Raw genomic sequence first — 19,744 nt, 5'->3', positions numbered from 1 at the left:
ACTCGTGAGTTGGGAATTGACACTTTCTATGGTCAGCTTCCAACTCAGCACTCTGATTTACTCAGTATCAGTTTAAATGATTTATATGATGAGTAAATTGAACAGACAACACATGCACACACACATATATATATATATATATATATATATATATATTGAGAGAGTTAGAAATTACTCAGTACGACTTATCCTGGTTCGGCCTCTCTGCCTACGTCCAGTCCCCAGAGTCCTCCGGGCTTTTGGAATCCAATACTGAGCTCTTTAAAGGTAGAGCACAAACCGTTTACAAGGCAGTTGAATATGCAAGAGTACCGTCCTCTATTCTTCTACTCAACTCCTACTAAGCACCACAACCCAGTACTTAGATTTCTCTACCACTGAATCTTTACAACCGAACACTCAGCACAACAGTCTCAATATCACAATTGATACAAGTTGTTCTTTTTCAAATGAAGAACACTTTAGATGATTACAAACAATCAATCTAGCATTTACACAGGAATAGAAGATGGGTGTAAGATCTCTTTCTTGTTTTTGAGTGCTTTGAACTTGTATTTTCTCTCTTGTATTTTTCTTTCTATACATCGGCAATGATCCAAGAAGTTTAATTGTCTTTATATAGATGAAGACCTGGAGGAGGATCATTTGAAATGATTTAGTCGTTAATTCCAAAACGGCTCTTTTAGGAGACAGCTTCTGGTCAGCTTCAGGTTTTGCAGGCCAATCCTATCCTCTGATTTCTTCAGGCGTCAGACTTGTCTTCTTCCTACAGACGTCGTCTTTTTATGGCAGTTGTATTTTAGCTATAATCTGTTGACCCATGCATCTCGGAATGTGTCTTTTGCGTAATTTCGAGGATTCAATTATTGGTGCAGAAGGTTTGCAAAACATGTCTTCTAGTGAACGGATCTCTCATACTGTCCTGAAGATTTACTCAGCTTCTACTTTATTCGTTATCTTTGTTTGTTGTCAACTTCTATGCTGAGTTCTGTTTTGCAAGATAACTTCTGAGAGGGCTTTTAATGCTGAGTTCCATTCTACTTTACTTTGTTGAACTTCAGACTTCTATTCTTTGATACTGAGTTTGATTCTACTCAGCTTGTTCTTTGATCTCATACTGACTTCGTCCTGTCTTATTCTTTATTTCTTTTTGTATTTAAGTTTATACTCAATATTGAACAAGCAGATTAGTACAATTAAATCAAAGCACTTAAATTTAATTGTCTCTTAATCATGGATGATTTTATCAAATCAAAATCTTGTGGAAAGGTGTTTCAACAGGATCATCCAAATTTTAGTTATGGAGATCAAGAAGGATAGCCGAGGTTTCAAAACCAATCCTATAATAGAAAACCTCAAGTGAAAAGACCATCTAAACGTTCAACCTCTAACTTCGATATGCTTTTGGAAGACATTGTGAAAAGCCTTATTGAAAGTATTTTTAAATTTCAACAGAAAGGAAAATGCTTGTGCAATTACATTACGAAGTGGGAAGGAAGTTCAATCAAGTCCACATCTAAAAAGATAAGAGGAACAAGAGGATCCACCCACTGTACCTAAGGAAGATCATAAGGCAAACTCTAATCTCATTCCATTAATTCCATCTAAATTAGCCCATTTTCTTTCAAGGTTGACAAAATTAAAAAAAAAAGAATTAATATGAGAAAGAGGTCTTAAAAACTTATGCGAACCCATGAGGAACAATGCCTCGAAAACCCGACAACTAGATTTGATCCCTAGGAAAGCTAACAAATCAGGGTCGGACAGAAAAGAACCCTTACAAAACTAGGTTGTAAAGACCCAATCCCAGTCTCCAACAATTAAGGATTTAATCCCGAACTATTCAAAGTAGTGCTCCAAAGAACACAAGAGAAACCACTCACAAACTCTTAAGAGTAATTTTTTTTTAATATCAAACTTGTTACAAACTTAGAAAATTTGAAATATTTAAAGACTAAAACTAAATCATGTTGGACATACTTTGCCTTTACATAACTAAAATAAACTTAATAAAATATAAGGGCAAAAAAGTAACTAAGCAAGTCAAAATTATTACCTAAAAAGTCAAAGTAAAAGCCATCCTCATAATTCTTCATATAGTCTCATACCAAAGAAAAATTGTGCAATTCTTTAAATTGCAAATAATCTCCCACCATCCAAAACTTATTATCCAACTTAATTAGATCTCCTTAAAATCCAAATTCAATTCCCTCAAAATCCAAATTCAAAATGAATTAACTCTAATTGATCCGTTTTCAATTTGATATTCGTGTAACTCGAAAGGGATTAAATGATTTCATTTTGAACTTCGCACGCTTCATAGGATTATCGAATGAAGGACTAAAATTCGATAATAGAATCTCGTTCTTGATATGGATCTGATTCTCATCAGAAACCTTTTGAAAGGTAGAGGTAGACATTCCACCGCTTGATGCAATCAAGCAAATTCCAAGGTATGCTAAAATTTTGAAGGACTTGTGCACAAAATCCAAACGCATGATGACTCATGATGCATACATAAAGACATGGATAATTCGGTAACATAATGGAACCGGTCGTTAAGCCCTACCACTAAAGGAGGAGGGCAATCTGTAAAGATCGTGGGATAATGGATTCGAATGAAATAGGAGGAGAATGGCGCAAATGGGCAGCATGCGAATATAGCTAGGACGAAAGGACCTAATTAAGATATAGAAAAGGAAAGGAAATGATATAGATAGGCTCAATTTTTCACTTTGTCAAATTTGATCGATAACGACTTTAAAATGAACATTTTCAAGAATTAACGTTGTTTAGTATCATATTTACTATGAAACTATATTTTTTATTTTTCAAAATCATCATTTTTTGAGTTTTCTCTCTAAACATTAATTTTCTTCGTGATAAAAAAAAAACAACACCCAAATGAAAACTTTTGCAAACAATAGGATTGTGTTTGCAAAAAAAACAATATCACAACTACTTATCTACAAATCCGCAGCCATATATATAATTACCTCTATTATATTAGATTTCATCTTACTCGTAAATTTCAATTATTCTCTCTAGAATTTAATACAGATGGATGTCTCTTAAAACTACTCATTACTCAATTCTTCTACCACTGAAATGGATGAATTGTTACAATTAACTTTTAAATTATTACTATCCATATTAAATTACTGGCGAATAATTGGATTGGAACAGTGGATGAGTAGAGACAATCAAACTTACATCAGAGATGGTGAAGAAATTCCTAGTGTTACGAATTACGAAGTCCGTCGGTTTGATTTTTGTGGCACCAAAGCCAAAGGTGTCTGAAAGATGACACATGTCCTTCCCGAGTGCCACCTGCTGTAACATTTTGTGTATAAATGAAGCTTCTCCTTCTCCGTTTCAATCGCCCCTCACCGATCCAAGATGAAGAAACCATCCGCTTTATCTTTATGGGTGGTCCTGAATCTGATACTATTAGTATTAACAGACCAGGTCCTCGTGTCAAATGCGGTGAACTGCAGTCCAAGTGAGCTGCAGCCATGCCTACCGGCTCTGAACTCGTCGGCGCCACCGTCAAGCTTTTGTTGCAGCAAGCTGAGGCAGCAGAAGCCTTGCCTTTGTGGTTACCTAAAGAATCCAAACCTAAAGAAGTATGTTAATTCACCAGGTGCGAGAAGGGTTGCTGCTGCCTGTAAAGTTGCAATTCCAAGTTGCTAGTCTCTCACATTTACTTGAGTATGAAACATCAACAATGACTTTGTTGTTTGTTCCTCTTGTTCTATCAAATAAAAGCTTCAAATCAATAAAGACTATCTTATAATTTCACAAATATCAATATTTCCTTCTTTAGAATAAACAGAAATTAAATATTTAAGAATTTCAATTGATTTCAAAACTCAATATGAAAACCTATTTACATAAATACATGGTAACTGTAAATATATATATGCATGGTAATATATATCCGGACTCAATCAGTAAAACAGAACTAAAAGTTAAAAATGGACAAGTTTGATGAATCCATTACGATATTTAAGTCATTCTAGTTTTTGGAAAGGGTAGAAGAGTAAAGAACTAAAGGTCAAAAATGAACAAGTTTGATGAACCTATTCTGGGATAAGTTCAGATGGATCGGAGTGTGACAAACCCATCTAACACTTAAGTTATAATGGACAAGCTCGATGAACCCATTGTAAGTACAAAAGAGGAAATCGAAATAACTTATCGGAATGAAAAAGTTGTGTCGTGGACAAAACCACTGCGTTGAAAACGATTACGGCAGACTCTGGTGCAATCTATAAGTCCGATCGTCAACCAAGGTTTACACAGCGAGCGACGCACTAGTGCACTCTAGGGCGAAACTTTGGAACAGCAAAATAATTAATTGCCCAGAGAAGAAAGCGTAATGAAGATGAAAATTGTAATCGGAAAGTTTTCTGTATCTCTGAACTCTGTAGAGTTCGTGTTTTATTTTGTGTAAAACGAACGTTGTAGTGGACAACGTTTTAGGAGAGAAAAACGTAATGGGTTGAGTAAAATCAGGGATAGTGGAGATAGGATTTTAACTTGTTAAGAAATAGTAAAAAAGGTTTAAGATATTTAATGGCCAAATAAAAATCGGGTCCAGTCCAGTCGGGACGGGCGGGCGTCGCGCGAACAAGCGAGCGCGCCCGTGTGGTTTATTTTGTAAAACCCACTAAACACAATTTAATAACTCCTCAAGCCCAACCCAATATAAACTCTTCAACTATCTCAAAAGTTTCCCATGTGCGATACTTAAAGTCACAAAAGACAAACAAAAGCTAAAGAGCCATTTTACCAAAATCTCCAACAATCCCCCACAAATGGCTTTATAGCAAAACAATTTTAAAAACAATAATAAATCTTTTCTGGGCAATAAGTTACAGATTTTAAAAACTTAAGCATCAATATCTTTCGATTGAATTGATACATAGTGATGTGAGGCAACATGTTATAGTTTTAGAAGTGAATTGCTCTTGAACTTCTACAACTCTAACTGAGACCCTCACAACACGTAAAGAAAACCTTTAAACGAAATTTTGTTGTTCCGCGATAAAAACACTAGCGCTTTTAATGGCCATGCACACACCTTGGATCTCATGAGTGCTCTAGAAAGACAGTCCAATGTCTTTCATAGAAGGCGGCCCACCTTCACACACATGTAGGTGATCTCTATAAGAGACCATTAAGAGTTTCTCATAACTCAACCTCAAAAGGAGCATCCATCAAGTTCATATAAATGAACCACCACACCACGGGCTATGGATTATACACACACTATCACAAGTCATAGGAATGGGTAAAATATAGTGTATAAAAAGATAGTATGGTTTCGTTTGACCACGTATGGTATCCACCATATTTTCTTTAATCAGTGGGCTTTAGGCCCATTCCCCTCGACGTTTCTAGAACCATTCTTCTAGGTAACCCTTTGGTGAACGGATCAGCTAGATTCTTCTCTGATCTCACAAAATCTAAGGCAATTACCCCATGTTTCAAGAGTTGTCTTAATGCACTATGTCTAATGCGAATGTGTCTTTTCTTTCCGTTGTAGACACTGTTTTTTGCAGTACCCATGGCTGCCTGTGAATCACAATGAAGTGAGATAGGTGCATTAGATCTCCCCCACAATGGGACATCTGCCAATAAACTTCTCAACCATTCTGCTTCTTGACTAGCTAGTTCTAGTGCTATAAATTCTGATTCCATGGTTGAGCGTGCAGTACAGGTTTGTTTGCATGATCTCCAAGAGACGGCACCACCACCCAAAACGAAAACATAACCATTAGTGGAACACACCAAATCATTTTTGGATGACCAGTTTGCATCACTATATCCCTCTAAAACAGCAGGAAATTTATTAAAATGCAAATTAAAGTTCATGGTACCTCTCAAGTATTTAAGTAAACGGCGAAGTGCATTCCAATGTTCATCATTTGGATTGTGAGTATATCTACTCAATCTATTTACAGCATATGCAATGTCAGGTCTAGTATGAGTCATTAAGAACATAACACTCCGAATAATCTTAGCATATTCTTCTTGTGAAACACTATTTCCTTTATTTTTAGTAAGACATATGCTAGGATCATAGGGTGTTCTAGCTGGCACTACATTAAAGCTATCAAACTTTTTCAATAACTTCTCAACATAATGTGATTGTCCTAAAGAAAAACCATTTTCAGTTTTTGTAATTTTGACACCAAGAATTACATCAGCTTTTCCCATGTCTTTCATGTCAAATTTTGATGATAAGAAGGCTTTGGTGTTATTCACTGCTTCTAAATTAGTGCCTAAGATAAGCATATCATCCACATAAAGACATACAATCACATAATTTGATCCAAATGATTTAGAATAAACGCATGTATCTGATCCATTAACTACGTACCCATCAGAAAGTAAAGTGGAGTTAAAATTTTCATACCATTGTTTGGGTGCCTGTTTCAGGCCATACAATGACTTCCTCAGTTTGCATACCTTATCTTCCTGACCGGGTACAACATTTCCCTCAGGCTGTTGAACATAGATTTCTTCTTCTAAATCACCATTTAGAAAAGCTGTTTTTACATCCATCTGATGTACCACTAAATTATGTATTGCTGCAATTGCAATTAAGATTCTAATAGTAGAAATTTTAGTAACAGGAGAATAAGTATCAAAATAGTCAATTCCTTTCTTTTGACTATAGCCTACAGCAACTAATCTAGCTTTGAACTTTTCAATGGATCCATCAGGTCTTCTTTTCCTTTTGAAGATCCATTTAAGTTTTATAGTTTTGGACCCTTTAGGCAAGGAGACTAGATCCCAAGTGTGATTGACCATAATAGAGTCTAATTCATTTTTTATTGCCTCTTTCCAAAAATTAGCATCTACAGAGGTCATGGCCTCCTTATATGTCTTAGGATCTTCTTCTATTAGATAGACAGACATAAAAACATCATCTATTCTATCTGAATTTTCTAGCAGAAAGGAGGAAACAAAGTCGGGTCCAAAACTATTAGCTATTTTCCTTCTTTTACTTCTTCTAGGTTCATGTTCACATTCATCATGTTTTTTCAAAGAACTAGAAGCAAGAGAATCACTAGCAGATACAGTATTAGAGGGACCAACATCATCACTCACAATATTTTTCTTTAAAGGAAAATCATTTTCGAAGAATTCTGCATCTCTAGATTCACATATGCTATAGTCATTTAGTGCCATGAATCTAAAGGCAGCACTATTAGAAGCATATCCAATAAAAACACAATCAAAGGTTTTTGGCCCTATGTTGGGTTTTCTAAAAGATGGAAAAGCAACTTTGGCAAGACAACCCCAAACCCTCAAGAAATTTAAATTAGGTGAATACCCCTTCCAAAGCTCATAGGGAGTTTTGTCTAATTTTTTATGAGGAACTCTATTTAAAATGTAGCATGCAGACAAAACAGCTTCCCCCCACATATTATCAGGCATACCAGAACTAATTAACATGGCATTCATCATTTCCTTAAGCGTTCTATTTTTCCTTTCCGCTATACCGTTTTGTTGTGGTGTATATGGCGCACTAGTTTCATGTATAATGCCATTTTCCTCATAAAAAGTTTTAAGGAAATTAGTTCCGTATTCTCCACCTCTATCAGATCTAAGCCTTTTTATTTTTCTATCTAGCTGATTTTCTACTTCCATTTTATATTTTAGAAACATACTTTCAGTCTCATCTTTTGATCTTAAAAGATATACTTTGGTGTATCTCGAAAAGTCATCAACAAAGGTCATATACCATCTTTTACCACCCCTACTTATGGAATTCTTAAAGTCAGCTAGATCAAAATGAATTAATTCAAGCAATTCAGTACTTCTCTTAGTAACAGATGGAAAAGGCTTTTTGGCAAATTTAGCTTCTACACAAATAGAACATTTTCTTTCATGCTCAGAATTCACGATATCAATAACATGCATATTTTTCAACCTTTTAATAGAAGCATAATTCACATGTCCTAATCTACCATGCCAAACGTCCAAAGACTCACATAAATAAGCAGAACCAGAAGAACTTGCATTAATTCCAACAGAGTTAACATCAACAGTGTTCATGATAAAAAGCCCATCACTTAGATACCCTTTCCCTACAAAGGTCCCATTTTTAGTAAGAATCACCTTATCAGCCTCAAAAGTAATTTTTAAACCAACCTTATTTAATAAACTACCAGAAATAAGATTCCTACGAAGTGAAGGCACATACAGAACATTATTCAATGATAAACTTTTTCCAAAAGTTAATTTGAGTAAGACTGTTCCTTTACCAACAACACCAGCAGTTGCGGTGTTACCCATGTAGACGCACTCTCCATCAGCAGCATCCTCAAAATGATGAAACAGCTCCCTGTTTGAACATAAGTGTCTGATAGATCCAGTATCCAGCACCCAGTCAGTTTTGTTTTCCACCAAGTTCGACTCTACCACCACAGCAGCAATGATTTCATCGTTCTCCACCAAATTGGATTGTCCGGTAGGCTTTGTGTGAGCATTTTGATTTGAATTCTGTTGGTTCTTCCTTTGGAAACATTGAAATGCTCTGTGCCCGGGTTTTCCACACACAAAGCATTCAACCTTTCGCTTTTGGACCTTTCCATGCTTGAAAGACTTATTCTGTTTGAAGCCTTTTTGGGACTTGTTTGCATGCCCTTTTGATCTGTCTTTTGGAATCACAGAAGATTCAACCACATTAGCATTAATAGAAACAGAAATAGAGGAAAGTTGCTTATCTTTCATTCTGTTTGCTTCTTCAGTTCGCATATGACTAACAAGCTCCTGCAGGCTGAAATCTTTCTTTTTGTGCTTCAGGTGGTTTCTGAAGTCACTACAAGAAGGATGGAACTTCTCCAGCAGAACATTGGCTTGAAGCATATCGCACATATTCATCCCCTCACTGAGAACTTCAGCAACAAGGTTCTCATATTCGTGAATCTGATCAATGATTGGTTTCTGATCAACCATCTGATAATGTAACCACCTGCCAACAACATATTTTCTTTTTCCAGCATCATCAGACCCATATTTATCTTTTAAAGAGACCCAAATTTCTTTGGCTAACCTTTTGTTGACAAATATATCGAACAGTGGGTTCGACATATGATTAAGGAGATGTCCTCTGACAGTTTTGTTATCTTTTTCATATTTAGCAGACTGATTATCGTATTGTTGAACGATAAGCGACATAGCAGGACCGTTTGGGTCGACAGGGGGATTAGACAGGACGACATAATCAAGGTCTAATTGTTCAAAAAATATAAGCATTTTCCGAGACCATCTTTTGTAGTTCAGACCGTCTAAGGGCTCTAATTTTGAGAGATCGGGAATATTTTTTGAGATTAGAGCAGACATGATGACGGACAGAAATAATCGTTTTCAAATTGTAAGTACAAAAGAGGGAATCGAAATAACTTATCGGAATGAAAAAGCTGTGTCGTGGACAGAACCACTGCGTTGAAAACGATTACGGCAGACTCTGGTGCAATCTAGAAGTCCGATCGTCAACCAAGGTTTACACAGCGAGCGACGCACTAGTGCACTCTAGGGCGAAGCTTTGGAACAGCAAAATAATTAATTGCCCAGAGAAGAAAGCGTAATGAAGATGAAAATTGTAATCGGAAAGTTTTCTGTATCTCTGAACTCTGTAGAGTTCGTGTTTTATTTTGTGTAAAACGAACGTTGTAGTGGACAACGTTTTAGGAGAGAAAAATGTAATGGGTTGAGTAAAATCAGGGATAGTCGAGATAGGATTTTAACTTGTTAAGAAATAGTCAAAAAGGTTTAAAATATCGCGCGAACGAACGAGCGAGCGCGCGCGTGTGGTTTATTTTGTATAACCCACTAAACACAATTTAATAACTCCTCAAGCCCAACCCAATATAAACTATTCAACTATCTCAAAAGTTTCCCATATGGGATACTTAAAGTCACAAAAGACAAACAAAGGCTAAAGAGCCATTTTACCAAAATCTCCAACACCCATTCCGATACTTAAATCATTATGTTTTTTGGAAGGGGATTGAAGAGTAAAGAACTAAAGGTCAGAGATGTATCGGGGTCTGACAAACTCATTTTGACACTTAAGTCATTATGTGTTTTTTTGGAGAGTTGAAGAGTAAAAACTAGTTATAAGATAATAGTTATAAGAGTAAAAACTAGTTATAAGATAATAGCGTAGGGTAAAAACTAGTTATGAGATAGTAGCTAGTTATAAGATAGTAAGTATAGTAAAGACTAATTATGAGATAGTAATTAGTGTATTATATATATATAGTATTTATGATGTCATTCATTCAACCAATTTAAATCAACCGGTTGAACTTATTGACTCTAACATAATTATGGTTCGACTTTTAATCCGATTTTTAAAATATTAATTTTTAATCATTTTTTGTTATTTTGTAGCATTTAGTTTTGCTACTTGTACACTAGTCTTCTCACACTCCTTATGTGTTGTTCATTGTATACGTAGAAATATTACTTCCATCAATGGCGGAACCAGGACCCTGGATGAGTCGGGGTTCAAATATATCAATAAAAAAATTCAAAACGTCAAAAAAATCGAAATTAACTGTGCGATTGACGGTAAATTTTTAAAGTCCAGCCCGTTAGAGCTGCGCAAAAATTTTTTAGCCTCCAACGCATTAAAACTGTAAAAATGTTATCATTTTTTTTTAGAAACTAGCATTGAACTAATAGAAAATTAAACATGTTTACGTTTTTTTAATGGTAAAGACATATTAAAAATAAATTCAAAAGTGTTATCAAAATAAAAATAAAGACTCCATTTAAATTAATTAATAATGTTAACATGTTTTTATAATTATTGAAAAATAAAACTTAAAAAAATGAGATTGAAGGGTGTGGAACATAGGACCTCTCAAATAAAAGTAAGCATCCTTAACCATCTCATCTACCTTTAAACATTGAAAAATTACTAGGGAAAAGTACAAAAATAAACCTTGTGGTTACACTCATTTTCGAACAACACTCATGTGGTTTAAAAGTTTGCAAAGTGGTACCATGTACTTCATTCCGTTAGCAAACGCATACCAAATTGATTAACGGTGTTAAAAGTCAAAGGAAAAAGAGTTAATTTGGTCCTTATATTTTTTTATTTTTATCAATTGACCCCTTACTATCTAATTATCACAAACAAACCCTAAAAAAAAAATAAAAATCAAATATACCATCTTCTCCATCTCTTTTTAATTTTTAATTTTTTTTTCTTATTTCTCTCTCCTCTTTGTTAATTTCTCTCTCTAGAATCAATTGAATTTCCATGTTTTCAATTTAATGACACTTATACTCTCTCTCTTCTTCTCTCTAGCCTAACCATTTTGAAGTTGAATGGTCAATTTCCCCCAGAAATACGAAGAATGAATGCAGAAGAATGTTTAGGTTTGGGTTTTTATTGTTTCTGCTGTTAATCATGCCATTAAATGCTACAAACGATCAAGTATTGGGGCTTTTAGCTTTCAAGAATTTATCTATTGAATCCGATCCGAACAACTTGTTGTCAAACTGGACTGCGACTTCTGTCAATCCTTGTTCATGGTATGGTGTTTCTTGTTCTATTGATAACTTTGTTACTTCTCTCAATCTTACCAACTCTGGACTTACTGGTGTTCTTCATCTTCCTCGCCTTGCTGCTCTTTCATCTCTCAAGCATCTTATTTTACAAGGTAATTCTTTCTCCGCCGGTGATCTTTCTGCTTCCGGTTGTAGTCTGGAAACTCTTGATCTCTCATCTAATAACTTTTCTGATCCTCTTCCGGTAAAGTCTTTTTTTACCGATTGTTATAATTTGTCCTTTGTTAATCTCTCTCGTAATTTTATTCCTGGTGGTGCTCTTCACTTTGGTCCTTCTTTGCTTCAGCTTGACCTTTCTGTTAATCGTATCTCTGATTCTGTTTTTCTCAATCGTTCTTTCTCTATTTGCCAGAACTTGGTTTATCTTAATTTCTCTGATAATAAGCTCGCTGGGAAACTTGGTTTATCTTAATTGGCCATTCAACTTCAAAATGGTTAGCTAGAGAGAAGAAGAGAGTGTATAAGTGTCATTAAATTGAAAACATGGAAATTCAATTGATTTTAGAGAGAGAAATTAACAAAGAGGAGAGAGAAATAAGAAAAAAAATTAAAATAGAAAGAGATATAGAAAATGGTATATTTGATTTTTATTTTTATTTTAGGGTTTGTTTGTGATAATTAGATAATAAGGGGTCAATTTATAAAAATAAATAAATATAAGGACCAAATTAACTTTTTTTCCTTTGACTTTTAACATTGTTAGTTAATTTGATATGTGTTTACTAACGGAATGAAGTACATGGTACCACTTTGTAAACTTTTAAACCACATGGGTGTTGTTCGAAAATGAGTGTAACCACAAGGTTTATTTTTGTACTTTTCCCAAATTACTACATAAAGTCAATATAATTCTCTCCAAAATATTAGTAGACATTATTACTAAAAAAAAAAATTCTCAATTCTCCGACCGTCTGCCGGGGCTTAACCCCCCTTGATTCCGCCCCTGACTTCCATATTAATTAATGACTAGATAATTAAATTAAGTCAAGTATGTATTCTATATTAATTAATGAGAACATAATTAAATTAAGTCAAAATATGTATTCCATATGAAGTCAAGAAAAGCATATTATGTAATATACGCTTAGCTAAAATTTTGTTTAGGTGACGTATTTACTTTCTTTCTTTTTCAACTTTTTAATCAACGATATTTTGGAGGACTTAAAAAGTATTTTAGCAAATCACTGTGTAAATAAAAGCATGAAAATAAGAGCACAGCCAATCAGAGAAAGCCAAATAGGATAACAAAATAGAAATCACAAAAATTAAGAAAAAATCAGGCTGACACGTGGAAAACATTAGGGTTTTAGAATCTTTTTTGTGTACGGTTACGACGGCAAACTGCTTTAGCATTTCCTCATCAGCGTCCCGACAAAAAAAATTTAAAATAACAACAGTAAACTTTCATGCACCGCTAAAAACACAAGGCTGTCATCTTACATCGAGTCGAAAGCCGACACGTCGCGAATACGTGGCACCATTGATATCCAAACAAAATGACACTTCACTTGCCTTCTGTTAATGTAGTGACGTGGAGAAATTTGATTTGTCATTCATTGAAGAGAGAGTGAGGTTGTAACTATGCAAGTTGAAGCAATATTTTAATAAAATTTCATCTTCTATAGGGAAGCTAAAGGCTTCTCCTCTCTTTCTTGACTCTCCTGTATCTGCGTTTCCTCTGTGTGTATCTCAAGTTTGTATCTTTTTTTCTCCTGGACGGAAATACCCTTCTTGCCAATCGAATTCACTGCGGTTTGGCGCATGCATGTATTCAACTTTGACTCAAATGATTTTCTATTGGTTAGTTCTTGCCCTCTGCTTCATGAAATCGTAATTTGTTTCTGATTTTATGCGCAGATTCTTTCGGGGATTTTGAGGTCACGAGGGGAGGATAATTCTTCGCCTGAGGTGAGAAATGAGTCTTGATTTCTAGAGGACTTTCGATCCAGTCTTGTGTTAGCTGCTTCTTGTTTTTATTCCCTAGTGATGGGTTCTAATGTGGGCTAGGTTTTTTTGGGTTCTTCATTTTCAATACTGATTTTGCACAATCTAGCTAATGTTTGAGGTGTGTTTGCTTTGGATTAAGTGATTCTCTTAGATTAGATATGTGACGGTTTTGTCATTTTGCCTTTGAAGTTTTTTTAAGGGTTTATTGTGGATCTAAGTTTGTGATGAAATTGGAGCGCAGTGACTAATCAAACCGATTAATTGAGTGATTGGGATGCTCTTGATGCTTGAACAAAGAGGAAACTTTAGAATTTGTGTGGTTACTAAGGTGCCATTTGTGCCGTTGCTATCTTGATTATTGAAGCACATTTTCTTGGTAGAAAACAGAGAAACGGGGAAGAAAAAAGAATTCTATAGTTTTTCGCTAAAATGTGCCATTATAGTCTTGCCTCTTTGATTTTGAGCAGCACTTAATGCTTTAAGTGTAGTGGCTTGTGTATTTTTACCTAGATGCTAGGGATATCTTCTAAATTGATTTTAGCTCTCTAAAATGTATAATTTTTCGGGTAGGGAATACATAAAAAAATCCAATTTGTATGAAGGAATAGTTTATAAGCTGATCCATAGTTATTAAAGGCGCAAGGCACACTAAGGCACAAGGGGGGTCATGGAGCCTTGGCGCAAGGCGCAACTTAAGGCGCGCCCCCGAGCGACACAAGGTGCACAAAAGAAAATCATAAATTCATAATACTAGTCACAAATAATCACAAATAGTCAAATACCAACAATAAAACCATAAAATGCATGAGTTAAGTTCTAGTTAACTACTAAGGCATAATCTACTGAGCTCGATGAAAAGTATCGATACTTTTTTTCTGCCCTTTTCTTTTATTTTCTAAACTAATCTCAGTCATTCATCTTATTTTTAATCTATGGCTGATAATTAAAGAATTTAAAAAACCCCCCAAAAACCCTAAACAGCCCTAATGAAGCCGAGGCGCACCAAGGCACTGTAAGGTGCATTCCTGGCTGACAGTGCCTGCCTCTGTCATCTAGAGGCGCTAAGGCTGGAGCCTTAGCCAAGGCGCGCCTCTAATAACTATGAGCTGATCTTTTATGGGAGGTGGAGTAATATCTTCATTTCTGCTCTATGAAACTCCCAAAGATATATTTAGCATATAAGATATGTTTGTTTGCAAGTACAGGTTGTCGTTCTTAGGCTTAATACATCAGGAGTCCCCTGAACTTATCCCAATAAACGACTGCCCCCCTGAACTTACACAGTATCTCATTAGCCCCTGAACTTACTTAAAGTGACATTATTAACCTCCCTAAGTCCACGTGTCAAATTAACATGTATATCACTTTAAGCCAGTTCAGGGGGCCAATAGATCACTATAAGCAAGTTTAGAGAGGGGGGTGCAAAGTGGTCACTTTAAGCAATTTCAGGGGGCTAACAAGACACTGTAATTTCATGGGGGCCAATCAATTTTTTAGTTCATATTTTAGCCATGTGAGACGTAGAGCGCTTGATGCGCCGGTTAGGAGGACCGAAGAGTGGCAAAGGGATGTAGTGGTGAGGGGTAGGGGAAGACCTAAGCAAACTTGGAGGAGGGTAATCGAGAGTGATATGAGTTTACTGGGAATTGAGGAAAATATGGTAGTGGATAGGACGGAGTGGAGGGAGCGAATTTGTGTTGCTGACACGACTTGATTTCACGGTTTTATATGATGGTTCATGTTAGCCGACCCCGAATCATTTCGGGACTAAGGCTTTGTTGTTGTTGTTGTTGTTGTTGTATTTTAGCTTTGCCTTGTATATTTTCGTATTTCAGTGTAACTGTGCATTTAAGAATAATTAATCATGAGTTGCATGGAATTTTGATTTTTTCTAGATTAATAAATCTAGAAAGTTGTAATGTATGTGAAACTTATGACTATATTTTATAAGCTGATGTTTTATTGGAGGTGGAGTAACATCTGCACTGCTGTTCTGTGAAACTCTTATATATTTATTTGGCAGTTTGAGAGGCTTATTTCAAGTGAAGCTTTTTTGTGTGTGTGTGTGTGTTCTAATGTTTCTTCATTTTTGCAGCTTCCAATTCATATATGTGCAAGGTCTTTTAACTTTACCTTCTACATTTTGGTATTTCTATGTAGCTGTGCACTTAAGAATAATTAATTTAGGAGTCACATGGATTTTTTTTTTGGGGGGGGATAATTTTGGGCATTTTGCCTACTTTTGCAGATTATGCGAATTGAACCCACAAAGCAACACTCCTTTCTGGAGTCTCATCTCATGGAATATAATTTTTCCTAATTATGTAAATTTTGAACTGTTCTAATATGTGTGAAATTATTGGGATATTTTATAAGCTGATGTTTAGTTGGAGGTGGAATAACATCTGCACTCGGCCCTTTGAAACTCCCAAATATATATTTAGCAATTCGATAGTCTAGTTTCCGAGTGATGGTTGTTGTTATGTATCTAGTTTCTCTTCATGTTTGCAGCTTCCAATTCATATATTTGCAAGATCCTTTAAAGTTGCCTTGTAATTTTTTTTTTAGTTCTGTGTGGCTGTACACTTGAGAATAATTAATTAAAGATTTAACTTGTAAAGTTTAATTTGTTGATTACCTATAGAAGATATTTGATGGCTGCCTTGAATTTCATGTCAAAATTTGCATGGTGATTATATTCAATGTCGCTTAATGGTGAAAGTATCTTATGTCTACTTTTTACTCAGGTTTGAGGGACTTCTGATGAATGGTGGTCAATTTAACTCCTACAGATAGCAAATAAGATATTGCACATCGACCATAGATTAGGTCAGAGATAATCAGTATTTAGCAATTCCTGATCCTTAGCTTGGTGTTGCCATCTGTTTTCGTCTGTATGAATCTAAAGCTACATATTGCACTAAGTCTAATATTTTGGATAATATATGAAATGAGAATCCAATATATTTGTTTGAGTCCAACTCAAAACCTATTCGTAATAGATAAATGCTTCTGGCATCAAAGGGTTCCTTTCGGAATTCATGTTTACTAAGAAATAAGAATGAAACTTTTTTACTAAGAATGGAATTGGTTGTTCCGCAGCTAGCTTGTAAATGTGACTATAAAGGTTATTATACAGTCCCTGGACTATCATGTACCTGTATTGGTCATTGGATCTGTATAGATTTTAGATTTGCAAGATAACTGATGTATGCACCTTATTCTTGACTGTTTGTAGTCAGATTTATTTTTGTCAAGGATCTGGACCTTGTGTTCATCTATTCTGTTCCTCACACTGTTTAATACCTTTTCTTCCTATATTATCACAAAGACCATTAGTAATTTCACTATGATCAGGATGTTGTTCGGTTGAGATATTTTTCTAATGACGTAACTGCATAATAATTTATAATTGATCCTTTTGATATTCTGCAATAAGCATCCTCTCTTTCTTTCCTGCCAGGGAGGTTATGATTTTAACTAAGCAATACCGTTGCATTCACTCATCAAGCTGTCAGTGCACAAAAGGGCATCTAAGTCAAGATGTAATCTTTTTAGTGTTTCAACATCTGAACTGGAATCCGAAATCGATCGCCACTCTATCATGTGTTTGCAAATGGTTTGATGATCTAGCTAAGCGATTGCTGTGGAAGGAGTTTTGTCGAGCAAGGGCTCCGAAGATGATGCTTGATCTGCAATCCAGCGGAAGTCACAGTGTTGATGGGAATTGGAGAGCTCTTGGAAAGTTGCTTATTTACTGCTCAGGATGTACAAAGGGGGGCCTGTTCAATAGTATTCATATCCCTGGTCATTTTGTTTTCAGGACTCGATTTTCTAGGACTTCGGGAAAGAGTTTTCTTTTGCCGCAATGCAGAACTGATGTTTTGTATGTTTCTGACCCTTGTGAACATCTTGACCAAGGGGAAGAAGGGGATGTGGGATTTTTCCGTGGAGTTTTCAAGTCATTCCCGATGTCAAAGGTCCGGAAGATGCTGATTAAAAGGAAAGCCAAGCTTCACCCAACAGAGGTGTGCCCTTATTGTAAGGCAAAGTTGTGGAGCATGCTGCAAGCCAAAATGATACCTCAGAGTGCCAGCTGCAGGCTAGGTTCCTACGAGGATTGTGTTGAATACTATGTATGCCTCAATGGACATGTGCTTGGAATCTGCACCCTCTTACCTTTGTCCGATTCAGAAGAGGCATCTGAGTTAGAGTGAGAATTGGCATTACCAACCAGGTACCCTCCTATACCAGACATGTATTTTGTTGAATTAAGCTAAAATTTTCAGGGACATTTGGAAATGGTAAACCATGTACTTCTAAGGCTTTCTGACCTTTTATTTCCGTATTAATTGTCTGAGCATATAGGATTCAGGTTCTTTTATCTTTAGTAAATTTTCAGTGGCTCTGCTGCTTGTAGCATAAGAAATATCACAGAATGATAAATTTGTGTTACTGAACTAGAAGAGTTTAGGACAATGACATCTGATCCTGGAGAAAAGAGATGTCTTGGACTTTTGTCGCAAAGAATGGAGTAGTGACCCTAGAATTTTGAACTTTTAGTGGATGTAGAGCTCATAGGATTAAATCTGGTTGGTCGAAGTGGAAGAGTGCTACGGGTTTCCTTTGTGACCCCGGCATGCCTAATAGATTGAAGGGAAAATTCTACCGCGGGAATTAGACCTGCATTGTTATATGGTACGGAGTGTTGGGCAGTGAAACACGGTCACATTCATAAGATGTCGGTGGCGGAGATGCGTATGTTGAGATGGATGTGGTCATATGAGAAAGGATTGTGTGAGTAATAAAATAATTAGGACAAAAGTAAGAGTTACGTCTATCTATTGAGAATAACATGAGGGAAAACCGACTAAGGTGGTTTGGCCATGTAAGACGAAGAGCGCTTGATGCGCCGGTTAGGAGGACTGAAGAGTGGCAAAAGGATGCAATGGTGAGGGGTAGGGGTAGGGGAAGACCTAGGCAAACTTGGAAAAGAGTGATTGAGAATGATATGAGTTTATTGGGGATTGAGGAAAATATGGTAGTTGATAGGACGGAGTGGAGGGAGAGAATTTATGTCGCTGACACGACTTGATTTCACGGTTTCGTATGACGGTTCATGTTAGCCGACCCCGAATCATTTCGGGACTAAGGCTTTGTTGTTGTTGTTGTAGTGCTCCAGATGGATCTGAAATTAGACATAAACATATTTTTTACTGTTTTAATAATCGGCGAACTATGATAACCGAGCCATGTTTATAAACTTTTTGGTGATTAGGCATGAAATATGACTAGAGTCATATTTTCCCCTCAATTTCTTTTTTGGTAAAATGATAGTGTTGTCCCCCTGTATAACTTTTGGCTCCTGAACTTTGATTTGGCGTCCTGAACTCTTATTTTTGTCAAAATATACCTTTTATGGACAGAATCATCATGCTTGGCTTTCACAAAAATTTACTCAGTTAACTTAACATTTTTAACAAAAGCCAAAGTTCAGAGGCTAAATTTACGAGTACAAAGACAAAAAAAATTGTTTTTCCCTTGTTTTTTATACTGGAAAGTTTGCTCCTGATATGATATACCCTTTTTTGTTGACAGTTCTCACCAATCTCGTACCTAGATCTGTTTCTTCTCGTGGAACCAACAAATCTGTGGACAATTCATGATCAGCTTTTCTTGGGTTAACTGAGCTGAAGCTGAGATAAACACAGCACAATCTTGTCTGAATTTTCTGAATGTACTTCTCCCCAGTCCTAGGATGTGTCATAGCGAAGGGTTGGAAGCTATTTCTTACCATCTGATTTAACTATCTGTTCTTTACTGTGAGCATGTACATGTCATGTATGCCTCCATATATAAATATAAATATATAATCCGCATAGCAGATTGGCGTATGCAATTATTTACTCATCTGTTATGTTGTATGTTAATCAGTTGCTCTAGCTGATTACTTGTTTTCTTGTTATGAATTTGTATTCAACTTACAGGTTTGATGATCTAAACAGAACATTAGTTGCCGGGATACAGAGTGCATCATAAGTTCATTATTTTTCTTAAAGTTGTCCTGCTGTTTGTTCTTGTTTATCAACGCTGTGGTAGATAGCTTGATCAATTTATTGTTGCTTGCATCGAACATATGAAAATAGCCCCCAGATGATATTCCACTCAATATCCATTTTATGCTTGTGAAATA

The 19,744-nt window shown here is 35.8% G+C and overlaps 2 protein-coding genes across 6 annotated transcripts; both read left to right on the top strand.

The window, feature by feature from the left end:
* Positions 1–3,368: 3,368 nt before the first annotated feature.
* On the top strand, positions 3,369–3,805 carry LOC136212207 (non-specific lipid-transfer protein 2-like). Its single transcript, XM_066002760.1, has one exon. It carries the CDS (start codon positions 3,400–3,402, stop codon positions 3,691–3,693), a length of 294 nt encoding a protein of 97 aa, XP_065858832.1. The 5' UTR covers positions 3,369–3,399; the 3' UTR covers positions 3,694–3,805.
* Positions 3,806–13,215: 9,410 nt separating this feature from the next.
* On the top strand, positions 13,216–19,688 carry LOC136208661 (EID1-like F-box protein 2). 5 transcript variants are annotated; one of them, XM_065999786.1, is made up of 5 exons: positions 13,216–13,371; positions 13,462–13,512; positions 16,299–16,380; positions 17,015–17,788; positions 19,539–19,688. In XM_065999786.1, exon 4 carries the CDS (start codon positions 17,022–17,024, stop codon positions 17,766–17,768), a length of 747 nt encoding a protein of 248 aa, XP_065855858.1. In that variant the 5' UTR covers positions 13,216–13,371; positions 13,462–13,512; positions 16,299–16,380; positions 17,015–17,021; the 3' UTR covers positions 17,769–17,788; positions 19,539–19,688. The 5 variants fall into 5 exon arrangements, with proteins under 5 accessions (XP_065855858.1, XP_065855831.1, XP_065855840.1 ...); XM_065999759.1 differs by lacking the exon at positions 19,539–19,688 and adding an exon at positions 19,150–19,535; XM_065999774.1 differs by lacking the exon at positions 19,539–19,688 and adding an exon at positions 19,150–19,535 and having other exon boundaries at positions 13,232–13,367.
* Positions 19,689–19,744: the final 56 nt, after the last annotated feature.

Source organism: Euphorbia lathyris, chromosome 1 (genome assembly GCF_963576675.1).
Source record: "Euphorbia lathyris chromosome 1, ddEupLath1.1, whole genome shotgun sequence".
NCBI classification, from domain to species: Eukaryota; Viridiplantae; Streptophyta; class Magnoliopsida; order Malpighiales; family Euphorbiaceae; genus Euphorbia; species Euphorbia lathyris.
This window is presented reverse-complemented; position numbering and strand designations above follow the sequence as displayed.